The 11,597-nt window shown below is 65.1% G+C and overlaps 1 protein-coding gene across 2 annotated transcripts; it reads left to right on the top strand.

Moving 5' to 3' along the window:
• GTF3C5 (general transcription factor IIIC subunit 5) lies at window positions 1–10,969 on the top strand. Of its 2 annotated transcripts, none has more exons than XM_084898657.1 (11): window positions 1–440; window positions 1,319–1,538; window positions 2,718–2,916; window positions 5,623–5,818; window positions 6,821–6,925; window positions 7,994–8,108; window positions 8,488–8,568; window positions 8,728–8,828; window positions 9,085–9,167; window positions 9,753–9,895; window positions 10,464–10,969. In XM_084898657.1, the coding sequence occupies exons 1-11, from the start codon at window positions 288–290 to the stop codon at window positions 10,625–10,627; spliced, it is 1,560 nt and encodes a 519-aa protein (XP_084754783.1). In that variant the 5' UTR covers window positions 1–287; the 3' UTR covers window positions 10,628–10,969. The 2 variants fall into 2 exon arrangements, with proteins under 2 accessions (XP_084754783.1, XP_084754784.1); XM_084898658.1 differs by having other exon boundaries at window positions 2–440; window positions 8,731–8,828.
• Window positions 10,970–11,597: the final 628 nt, after the last annotated feature.

The raw sequence follows: 11,597 nt of genomic DNA, 5'->3' as shown, positions 1-11,597 counted from the left end.
CAGCCCGTGGGTCCGCCGTGGGTGAGTGGAAGAGACAGGCCCTTGCCCCGCCCCTCGGGCAAACCCCTTACTTTTTAAAAACACAATGGCTGGGACCGAGGGGTAGTTGGCCGCGAAACCGCGGGGCCTTCCCTCGGAGCTTTGTCTCCGAGGCCCTGGAGCCCAGGGACTGAGAGAGACGCGAGCGGCGAGGGGGGCCGGAACGAATCCTTCGCGGAACCATCGAGGCAGGGCCTCTGGGCGCACGTGGAGGCACGGACCGCGCGGGCCGGGCCCGACCCGCCGGGATGGCAGCCGGGGAGACCGACGCGGGGCCGGGGGTCGCCATCCCCGTGGAGCTGCGGCGCGAGCAGCGCATGGTGTGCGTGGAGTACCCTGGCGTGGTGCGCGACGTGTCCAAGATGCTGTCCACCCTGGGCGGCGAGGAAGGCGTTTCTCGGGTGCGGAAGCGGGAGGCCCTGGGACCGCGCGGGAGGGACGGAGCTGTGGGAGCGCGGCCGGAGGGGCGGGGTCCCGGGGGAACCTGTGCGGTTTCCTTGGCAACGGAGCTTTAGGCGGGCGCTGGTGCCGGCGCTGGTGCGGGCGCTGGGCGGGCTTTGCTAGGGAGGCCGCCAGGAGCAGCCCGTTGTTCCCTGGAAGCAGAGGGAAAGGACTGTCGGGAGACCCAGAGAGGGAAGGGGGTGTCCTTTGCACCCCCTATTCGGATGAGCCGCAGCCTCGGCGCCCCGGCCCGGAACGCAGCTCGCCCGCCGCCCCGCAGGGTGTGCTGGGCCCTGCCGCGTCCTCGTTGCACAGGAGTGGGAAACGGAGGCTCCGGACATTAAGAGCCGCTGATCTCCCTGGGGGCGCGGGTGGGGGGAGAGTGTTGAGCTGTAGGAGTTAAAGTAGTAACAGTTCACACCGTCTTAGGAGCTTGACGTGCATCCTGTCCACATTGGAACCCTGGGGGGGCGGGAACTGTCACTGTCCGCATTTTACAAGGAGAGCCAGGTAGTTCAAGGCCACCAGGGGAGCCGGGATGAGTGCTTCCTTGTGCCAGGCTCTGTGCAAGTGTTTTACACGCACCAGACCCTGGACTGCCTCTCGCCTTCCCGAACCCCAGCTCAGCTGGCAGTCATTCTCTGCAGCTTCCCAGCCGCTGAGCAGCAAGAGGCGCCCTCGTTTCCTCTGCGGTGCTTGGGTCTGACAAATGAGCCTTTGGGGGACTAAGCGCTCTGAATGCAACGCGAGCTCCCGGCCCTTCTCCCGCCACCGGGGTCACCCCTGCCGGCCGCTTAGCTGGCCACGGCCTCATCTGTCTCCCTTGGCCTCTGCACAGATCTATGGAGACCCCACCAAGAGGCTGGAGCTCTACTTCCGGCCCAAGGACCCCTACTGCCACCCTGTGTGTGCCAACCGCTTCAGTACCAGCAGCCTGCTGCTCCGGGTCAGGAGGAAGACGAAGCGGCAGGAGGGGCTGCCGGGGCCCGAGGCCCGCCCCCAGGTCACGTTTGACGTGGAGATCCTTGGCACCGTCCCCACCATTTACAGATTCCAAGGTAACTACCGGTGCATTCTTACCGAACTCGGTGACCTCAGGGCCTGTGTCCCCACTGCCTGCAGGAGCCTGGTAGGTCAGCCACACAGGGACATGAGCCAGGACTGCACAGGCCTGCGGAGCTGGAGGTGAGGGCTTCTTCCCTCCAGCCAGCAGCTCCCTGCAGGCCTTGCCAGGCTCTTAGAGAATCTGGAGGTCCATGAGGGGTGCCCTAACTCAGTTATTGTGGGGGCCACATAGACAGGCCCACAGGCCTCCAGTTCTCAACCTCCCCCTCTCCCCCCAGTGTTGTGGAACCTGCGCCGTCCACACTGCTGCTGCCCCCGCCGCCTCCCCTCGGAAGCCTTCCAGATCACCTCAGCCCCTTAGAACCTCATGTTTCTTGTATTCTTAGCCAACTGGTGGGGAGGCAGGAAGGCGGGCGTGGGGGGTGAGAATGGACTAGGATTTGGGCATTGTGCCTTCCTGAGCTCTGCGGGGGTTTTCATACAGGCCGCTGGGCTTCCCTCGGCCAAGGCCTCGGTCTCCTTGTCTGGACCATGGGGCCCTGAGTCCCTGAGGCCCTTGTGAAGATCCGGGGAGATGGTGCCTGTTAACCGCCTGGGGGCACTGTGGAGCCTCTAGTGCAGCTGCGGGTCTCAGACTCTGAAGACAGGAATGATTGAGGAAGTTGGAGGGGGAGAAAGAAAAAGAGGAAGGAAACGGAAGCAGGAGCTGGACCTGGGACCCCAGGGGTTGGCATTGTGACTGTGAGCCGCTCTGGTGCGTTGTCTGGTCACCGAGGGCTGTCCTTGCGAGGACTAGGCGTCCAGTGACTTCATTCCCATCTCACTGAGCCAGCACCTCGCCAGCCACTGCGCCCTGCCTCACCGGGAGCTCGTTAGCAACGCGCCGCCTCAGATTCCGCATTTCGCCAGCTCCCAGGCGAGTCAGGGCACCTTGCTTCGTGGGAAGCGCTGACCCAGACCTCATTCTCACCCACGTACACCCCACCCCAAACGCCGTTTATCCAAGCAACAGGGGTGGCGGAGCCGAGTGCATGGAGGCAGCGTGGCAGCGTGCGGCTTCCGCTCCTGCCACCCAGGCCCGGCAGCCTCCACCACTCGCTGGCTTGGCATCTCCCCAAGAGTGCGGGGCCCCCTGGCTGCGGTGCCGGCTACCTGCCTGCCTCTCTCTCCAGGAATGTCCGACTTCCAGTACTTGGCTGTGCACACGGACGCGGGTGGCGCGCACAAGTCCATGTACGACAAGGTGCTCATGGTCAGGCCCGAGAGGGAGGACTTCTTCCACCAGGAGCTGCCACTCTACATCCCCCCGCCCATCTTCTCCCGGCTGGACACCCCGGCGGACTACTTCTACCGCCCGGAGACACAGCACCGGTGAGCCCGCCCCGGCGGCAGGGGCCGAGCGGAGGCGGGGAGCGTCCGCACAGGGCAGGGCAGAGAGGGCCCTGGGTGAGCAGCAGCCGGTGCTGTGAGCTGGAGGCCCTGACAGGACAGAGACCTGGCTCCGGCTTGGTTCCAGCCGAGAAGTGGCCGTTGGGTTTAGCTCCCGAGCACAGGGACGGCATCTCTGCCTCAGGTGGCTCTTCAGGTGCCAGACGTTAGAAACACCAGGTGACGCGCATCCTAGGCCATTACAGGCCCCGGCCCGCCGTGCGTGCCCCCGAGGCCCGTGAGAGTGCTGCTCCGTGTAAAGTAGGGGTGTCGAACTCAATCAGAGAAGGGGCCAAAATCTAAAATCCAGCCTAAATCGCGGGCCGAATGGTTTACTGAACAGTCATAAACTGACAATGTCATAAACTGACAGCGGAGTGCAGTGATGACAGCGCGGTGTGGGCCACATTGCAAGGCCTGGCGGGCTGGATTTGGCCCGCGGGCCTTGTGTTTGACATATGTGGTGTAAAGGAAACAAACGCTTCCAATGACAACCGGCAAGAAGGAGAGACCCCAGGGCTGTGGCAAGGCAGGTCTGGGGGTGCCATGGCTCTATTGAGACCAGCAGCCCCAGTGACGGGAAGGAGTGGGGTTCCTTCGTGTAGCAGCCAAGGCAGAATGGCATTAGGGAGAAAGGAAACCCATGGGTTTGCAAACGCCCAATTGGAGAAGAATGGCGTGGCCGCCGCAAGCCACTGCTGCAGCCTCTCTCAGAAGCCTGTGCATGTTTCTGCCAACGGGCTGGTCCAGGCCACATGGCAGCCCCGGGCCCCACTCTGACCCCCAGGCCTTGCTCATTGCACACTGTGTGTTTGTATGCTTTCCTTTTTCTAATCACACACAGAAGGGCACAGTTTTTTAAGAGGCTCGATTTCGGTGTGAGCTCCACGGAGGTAGCGATTTGGCCTCCTAGTAACCCCAGTGGTTAGGGCAGCCTGGGAAAAACAAACAAATGGAGAAGGACGGCTGGAAACATGGCCCCAGGTGGAGATGCTCGTTAAAGGGCTGTCCATAGCATGTTAGCTTCCCAAGTTGGAGGACTTTAGTGCCTGCTGACTTGGTAGCCGAGGGTCACCTTCCCTGCTGGCCGCGCTGTCAGCTGTGCTCAAGCCCATGGACCAGTGCCTCCAGGCAGAACAGCTGTGCTGGGCCCTGTCAAAGAGCCAGCCCTGGCCCTGCCGCCCCCCCCCCCCCCCCCGGAGGAGGTGCTCAGAGCTGCCCCCACACCACGGAGAGTGAACTGGGATGTCACCTTTGAGTTGGAAACCCATCCCCAGAAGTGTGCACCTTCAGATGCAAAAATACACACCCCCCTCCTAAGGGGTCACTCCAAAATGAGGTTAGCATTTTGGTGAGCAGCAGGTCAAATCCGTTTTGATTCCAGATGTTCTTTTCCTGTTTACCAAGCAGTCCCACCCGCAGGATTTCCCCGGTGCCTCTCCCCTAAGAGCTCAAAAGACGCGGCTATGAGAGCATTTCCAGGTTAACTGTTGGCCACAGCCGGCCCAGCCAGTCCTCTGAGGCCGGTGTCCTCACAGCGTCCCCGGGAGGAGGGCAGCTGCCCTTGGACCCACAGGCTCTCCGCCCTCGCCACAGGGTCATGGGTTTCCGGCACCTGGAAAGCACCTGCCTTTCCTCCCAGCGCCGCCCCCGATTGTTCGCTGCCGGGAACACGATGGGGGCTGGCCTGGCGGGTCCCTCCTCCCGCGGGCTGAGTGAGTGCGGGAGCCCCGTCCCTGCAGCGGGCCACTTCCTCGTGGGGGGCCGTGGTCTCGGGGGCCTTTGAGTGTGCGGGAGGAAGGACACTTGCTCTGGCAGGAAGGTTTTACTGGAGTCACGGTCTTTGAAAAAGGCCCAGACTTGATCCTGTGGTCAGTTTTGTTTCCCAGAGTGAGGTCAGTGTTCATACATGAGCAGTGGCAGGTGCTCACAGAGCGCCAAGGTGAAAAGGAAGCCGGTGGGAAAGGCAATAGTCACGGGATGAAGTGTGCCGGCCGGCCAGGCGCACTCGGACGTGATCCAGTGCGATGGGGTGGTGCCTGGGAAAGGAAGCCCCGGGTGACGGTGGCTGTTGGAGCTGGGTGGGCTCGTGGGCGCCCCTCACACTGTCCCTGCTTTAGTGCAGGTCACACGCTCAGCACAGGTGCGGCCTCTGGGCGGCTCCTCACCGGCTCCGTTACTTCACGGAAAGGGCTGGCCTCCCCGCAGGCTGTCAGGGGCTGAGTGAGTGAACTGGAAAAGCCAGTGAGCAGCGCTGAGGCCTGACAGCAGGCCCCGGGGGGCTGCGTGGCAACTGTCACCATCCCCGCCTGAGGGGCCTTTGGGTGGTTCCTAGTCTAGCCTGGCGGGTGGGTGCTGGCCTGAGTCTGAAGCCCCCACCTGGGGACAGGAGCCTCCCGCACACTCAGCCTTGCCCAGCTCGGAGCTGCGGGCCCAGCCTCTCTGAGCGGCCGCTGGTCGCTGCCCTCTCCCCGGTGCTCAGCCTGAGGACAGACGGGTCTCGGGCGCTAAGAACCTCTCCCTGGCCCGGACGGACCCCAGGGAAAAGCGCACAGACACAGGCCGCCGGCGTCACGGGCCTGGCGGGCCGGCTCCCCGCCCGGGCGGGCCGCGCCTGTGCCTGGTTCTCATGGGCGCCTCTGCCCCCAGGGAAGGCTACAGCAACCCCCCCATCTCGGGCGAGAACCTGATCGGCCTGAGCAGGGCCCGGCGCCTCCACAACGCCGTCTTTGTCAGCTTCGAGGGGGACGACGTGCCTGAGCAGCCGATGGAGGCGGCCGCGCAGACCTGGAGGAGGATCTGCACCAACCCCGTGGACCGCAAGGTGGAGGAGGAGCTGAGGAAGGTGAGCCCGCTCCGCCCCTGCGCGGCCGCCGGAGACCCAGCCGGGCTCGCCGCACTCTGGGCAGCTGGCGGTGCCCACCTCTTTAACTGGTTCGTTAGCACACGGCACGTTCTCATCTCTCGACGTCAGTCTGAAAGCCTTGCCAAGTGTCAGCCTGACTGGCACGGTGGAAGCATTTAGGATTCTCTGATGGGTCCCTTTGGACGGCGAACAGTCGTGCATTGTTCAGATAGACTTCTGTGGAGGTCCGGTTCCTGGAAATTCTCCTCCTTTCGTGTGTTTGCAGCGTGCCAGGTGGCACAGCCTACCTGTGCCAGTTGGTGGCCGGGCCTCCCTGGGCGGAAGCCTTCGCCTTGCTCTCTGGCTGCGGTGCTGAGAGGACTCGGGCTGGGGTCTGCCCCTGGTGTCCTGCAGGCGCGGAGAGCAGGGCCTCGGGGAAGCCACCTCCCTGCCGGTGGGGGCGCGCCCCCGGTGGCAGTTCACTGTCCTCGGGGGACGGAGTGCTTCTTAAAGGGACTGGACACCTTGCTGAGCTGCTAGCAATTACGGGGGGAGCGGTGGAGGTTGGGAGGGAGGGGTACTGTCCCAGGTTCCCATTCTCCTCTGGACACGGCCCAGTCCTAACTGGCTCAGGGCCCTTCCTGCTTGGGCCGCCACACTGAGCCACACTGGCCTTTAGTCCTCCTGGCCCAGGCCATCTCTTCGGCCTTCATGCTGTGCCAACTCGGAGTCCAGAGCTCCGGCTCCTTTGGCCATCTGCTGCCCGGTGAGCTGCACAAGGACAGGCTGTGTCCCTCGTCCTTTCAGGACGTGTGCAGCCCTGCTTCTGAGCGGAGGGATGAGCGAGGTGTGCCCCGGCCCTGGAGCCTGGTCCTCGTGGCTCAGCCCGCCCTCCGCCGGCTCCCTTCGGGAAGGGTCCTCCAGGCCCAGCCCCCCTTGAGTCGGCCGGCGGGCGGGTGGACAGCCGTGCTCACCTCAGCCTCTGCCTTGCCCCTTCCCCAGCTGTTTGACATCCGTCCCATCTGGTCACGCAACGCCGTCAGAGCCAAGATCAGCGTTCACCCTGACAAGCTCAAGGTCCTGCTGCCCTTCATGGCCTATTACATGGTGAGTGCCCAGCCATCTTGGTTCCCAGCAGGGCCGTGCTGGTCCCAGAGGTGACCTCTCAGAGCCTGAGCAGGCCGCCCTGACCCGCCCCCTCCCCCAAGAGCACACTCGACCACTTGGGGTGATTTCAGGATTAAAGAGTCATTTCATAACTTTACGCAAAGGGATTCTACACCTTTAAGTGATCTGGTCGAGTGCTGTGTGGGCACCTCAGCCTTCCCCGGGTGGCAGCTCCCGCTGAGGAGGAGCCTGGTGCAGGTGTCGCGGTTTCACAGCAGCCAGTGGCAGAGCCACCAGGCCCGGCCTGTCTGTCTGCAGAGCCCGGCTCCTGACCCAGCGCCTCTGGCCCCGCTCCTCCCTGGGTTGAGTGGGGTTCAGTGTGTTCCTAGCAGTCGCGGGGGGAGTGGGGGGGGGGAGGGATGGGCACTGTCCCAGGCTCCTCATTCTCCTCTGGACACGCCCAGTCCTAACTGGCTCAGGCCCTTCCTGCCCGGTACTCTCCCCCTTGGACTCAGTCCAGGCGGATGGAGATGGGATGTCATTACTGCGGCTCCCAGAGGTGCTGGGGGAAGGGACCCTGCGTGCTGAGGGCCCCACGCAGGGTGGTGACAGGGGTGGGTACCTGGGCTCGGACCCAGATTTAGAGTCGCCGTCTGTCTTCCGCATGGGCTTTTTGGACACGCGGCCTCAGGAGGACAGTGATGCGTTCACCAAGCACTTCCTGTGGCCGGCACCGTGGCCCAGGCCCCAGGCCTCATCTCGTTTATCCTCACAGCATCTCTGGGGGCTCATGTCATCCCACCTGACAGGAAGGCTGAGGCTTGGGGAGACCAAGTGACCTGTCCGAGGGGACAGCACGTGGCAGAGCTGGGGGGCTGCAGAGAATGTCTGCCTCGCCTCCACTGCCCACGTGTGGGCTCTTGATGTGGCTCCCAGTCCTTCACATCTTGAGGTGTTGCACTGCCCCCCTCAGAGCCCCCGCTCCGCCCCAGGCAGGCACCTGGCCTGTGCATCTGCGGAGCCGGGCTTGGCCTTGGCCCCTCCCACTCCCCCCTTCTCTGCCTCCAGATAACGGGTCCCTGGAGAAGCCTGTGGATCCGATTCGGCTACGACCCCCGAAAGCACCCGGAAGCCAAGATCTACCAAGTCCTTGATTTCCGGATCCGCTGTGGAATGAAGTCTGGTAAGAATGACCACAGCTCCCTCTCCTGGGGTCTTCCTGTTCCTGTGCGCGCTGGTTCCACGTGCGGGGAGCAGGCCGCCCCGGGGAGGGCTGAACGAGGTGGACGTGAGGGTGCGAGTTCGGGCTTGGCTCCACGCTGACCCTCGTTACTGAGCCACAGCCACTCCGCGTGGGCTTTCTGTGGCTCCGGGCGGAGGGGGAGAGCAGGCCGGGCGTCCAGTGGTGTCTGCAGCGAGCCCCGCGCCCAGAGCCCCAGCTCCGGCCCTCACTGGAACATCTCGGGAGCTGCCCCAGTGAGCCCTGTGGGCCGTCGCGCCAGGCCAGCGCCGTGTGCCAGAGGGGCTCTGCCCACCCGCACCTGACAGCCCCTCGCCTGCAGGGTACGCCTCCAACGAGATGCCCGTGAAGGCCAAGCGCAGCACCTACAACTACAGCCTCCCCATCACCGTCAAGAAGTCGTGTGAGTGCTTCGCGCGCTCTGCACGTTGGGGCGGTGGCCTCACACCGGTGCTGAGGACGGGGCCTCTGGACGGCGGGGGGCAGGAGGGTGCTTCCAGCAATCCCTGGGGAGGGGGCAGGGTAGCACCCCTACATTCCAAAGCACCGCTGTTGTCCCTAGCAGCCAACCAGCCTGTCACCATGCAAGACCTGAAGCAGGGCCTGGACCCATCCGGGGCAGTTGGCATGCAGAAATTGGCCTCCAACAAGTACAAGCTCAAGGTGGGTGCCCAGAGCCCGGGGTGGGCAGACTGCAGCCAGCCTCGGGCCCGCCGGCCTGGCAGGAGGCTCTCAGCTCTGGTCCGAACCTCCCAGGACCTCCCAGGGTTCGGAGCGGCTTTTCTGCACACCTGCTCTGGCTCAGGCCTGTCGCCCCACTGGGTGCAGGGACCAGTGACTCCTGTGGCCCAGGGGTGTCTCCAACACTGCCCGCCCAGGGGCAGGCTCCCCTGACGTGCCCGTCTCCCCTCTTGTGCAGGACTCGGTTTACATCTTCCGGGAGGGCGCCTTGCCGCCGTACCGACAGATGTTCTACCAGCTGTGCGACCTCAATGTGGAAGAGTACGTAGCTGAGGGCGCGAAGCCCGCGGGAGGCGGAGGGCAGGGTCGGGGCTGCGAGGCTGGCAGCAGAGCTCCCTGCGAGGTCCACTCCCCTCAGCCTCCCTCCCGGGCTCAGGTGCTGCCCGGAGAGCCCTGTGTCTGGGTCGCCAGGGGCCACCCCTCGGGTCCAGGCAGGGGGTGGGGCTGGCCGCGGACGTGGTGCCTGTGGTGTCTGCCTCACCTCCACTGCCCACGTGTGGGCTCGTGATGGGGCCCCCAGCCCTTCAGAACCGACCAGAACCCGAGACCTTCAATCCGGTTGTTCCTAGAACTGCCTTGAAACCAGGGAGGGGCTCCGGGGGCAGCTGCGGCCCATTAGACCCAGCGGGAAGGCGTGTGGAAGCTAACTCACCACGCCCGTGGGGGGCACCCCGCTCCGTGCCTCAGGGTCGGGGAGCACAGCCCAGGGCCCAGCGGTCCTGCAAGCTCATCCCGCTTCGCCCTCGGCACTCAGCGCTGCTTTCCAAGCACAGCCCCTCGCCTGGCCGCTCACTGGCCCGTTAGCGGGAGCCGCCCTGGAACTCCGTGCCCACCCCCCCCCCCCAGGTTGCAGAAGATCATTCACCGCAACGACGGGGCCGAGGAGAGCTGCACCGAGCGGGACGGGTGGTGCCTGCCCAAGACCAGCGACGACCTGCGCAACGCCATGTCCCTCATGATCCGGCAGATCATCCGCGCCCGGAGGCCTGGTGAGCCCGGGGGAGGGGCGGGGTCCCTCTGCCGGTCTCCTCTCCGCGGTGGCACCAGCCCAGGGGCCAGCACCCACACTGCCCGCGGCCGTCACATTACCGCTTCACCTGCCTCCCCCTCACACCTTCCCGCCGTGTCCGCCCTGGGAGACGGGCAGTGGGCCAGGTCCTGTCACCCTGTGGAGCCTGCCGGGGCGGACGGTGGGGAGGGGGCAGGTAGCCCTGGCAGCTGGGCCCCTGAGGAGGGGCGTGAGCACCTGCTGAGTTGGGCTGACGGAGCAGAGGTGCTTAGCCTTGTGTGGGACCCAGCCCCTCGGCAGCCTGTTCCTGGGCCCTCTCCCCATAAACACTCCCCATAAACACAAAGTGTGCCACTTGGCGTCACGGGCACCTCGGGAAGTGGTGTGCAAAGCATGCAGCTCCACGGTCCGACATGCCAGAGTGCCAGGTCCCGGCACCCACGCTCCGCAGCAGCTCCTGCTGGAGCCCAGGAGCCGGTTCTGGGGGCCAGGGGTCCAGCCTGGGGCCGGGGCAGGAGCCTGCTTCAGGACATGCTGTCTCCTGCCAGCCCTCTTCTCCAGCCCGGCCAAGACTGACGGCGAGGGAAGGAAGGAGCAGCTGACGGGCGAGTCTGGGGAGGAGGAGGAGGAGGAGGAGGAAGAGGAGGAGGATTTCAAGCCGTCGGACGGGAGTGAGAACGAGATGGAGACCGAGATCCTGGACTATGTGTGACACAGGGTCACGTGTAACCTCAGGGGCAAGCCAGGGCTCCACAGCGGCCACGGTTGCCAGAGCAGCCCTGCAGGCGCCCGAGGAGCTGCGTGAGCTGCCGGGGCCGCGCGGGACAGTCCACCAGTTGGCACCAGCGAGAGCCGGAGGTGGAGATGGTGCCGCCAGGGTGGGGGTCAGCTTGGCTTGGGTCTCATGACTGATGGCAGGGACGGGGCCAGGAGGCTGGTGTGTGGTCACAGCTGGCGGGAGCCTGTCCTTGCGTTGGATCCTCCTCATTGGGGTTAGCCTGGCGAAGGCAGGCCCAGCTGGCATTGCCGGCATTAAACACCTTTCCCCAGGAGACTGGGCATTAGAGAGGCTCAGAGCCCCTGCTGGCGGGGGGTGTGGAGGACGAGGCTGCTGGACCATCGCTGTTCCTTGGTGGTCTTGGGGGTGGTGCTGGGACAGCTGAGCACAGCCTGATGCCCTCGCCAGGTGGGCCCACAGCCCAGAGGGCCCCACAGCCGGCGTTCACTCACCCCTCATTGCTCCAGGGCCTCTAGAAACAGGCCCTGGTCCCACGGCTGCCGGAGCGAAAGGGCAGGGTCCCGGGGAGCCTCCAGGACAGGCCAGGGGCCCAGGGCTCCGTCCCGGGACCTGCCTTTTAGAGAAGCTGGCCACCCGCCCGCCAACGGCCCCACCCCCTGCTGCCAGGGATGGCACAGCCAGCACTTCTGGGGCAGCTCCCCCAGAGGCAGGCTGGGCCCAGGCCCGCGCTCCCCACCCCACCCCATCCCGTCCCACGTGCTACCCTCAGGGCCTCTGCTCTCCACTGCAATCTCCGTGGGGTTCCCACTTCTGAGCTGGGCTACGAACCCCCTGATCCTCAGGGAGAGGGTCCAGGCTCTGGTCCCCACCTCCGGGAGTGGCTGGTCCCTATGCCAGCCTGAGGAAGGCAGCCGGGCAGGGGACCTCCCCAGAGTCACTGGCA

This window comes from Pipistrellus hanaki (genome assembly GCF_964339955.1).
Source record: "Pipistrellus hanaki genome assembly, chromosome: 11".
Taxonomy (NCBI): Eukaryota; Metazoa; Chordata; class Mammalia; order Chiroptera; family Vespertilionidae; genus Pipistrellus; species Pipistrellus hanaki.
This window is presented reverse-complemented; position numbering and strand designations above follow the sequence as displayed.

What these genes read in the sequence shown, in the direction of transcription:
- GTF3C5 (XM_084898657.1), top strand. Translation starts at nt 288, where the DNA reads ATGGCAGCCGGGGAGACCGACGCGGGGCCGGGGGTCGCCATCCCCGTG. An exon ending in CGCCCGGAGACACAGCACCG is followed by an intron (nt 2,917 to 5,622) that starts GTGAGCCCGCCC and finishes CTCTGCCCCCAG; the next exon opens with GGAAGGCTACAGCAACCCCC. An exon ending in CCAACAAGTACAAGCTCAAG is followed by an intron (nt 8,829 to 9,084) that starts GTGGGTGCCCAG and finishes CCTCTTGTGCAG; the next exon opens with GACTCGGTTTACATCTTCCG.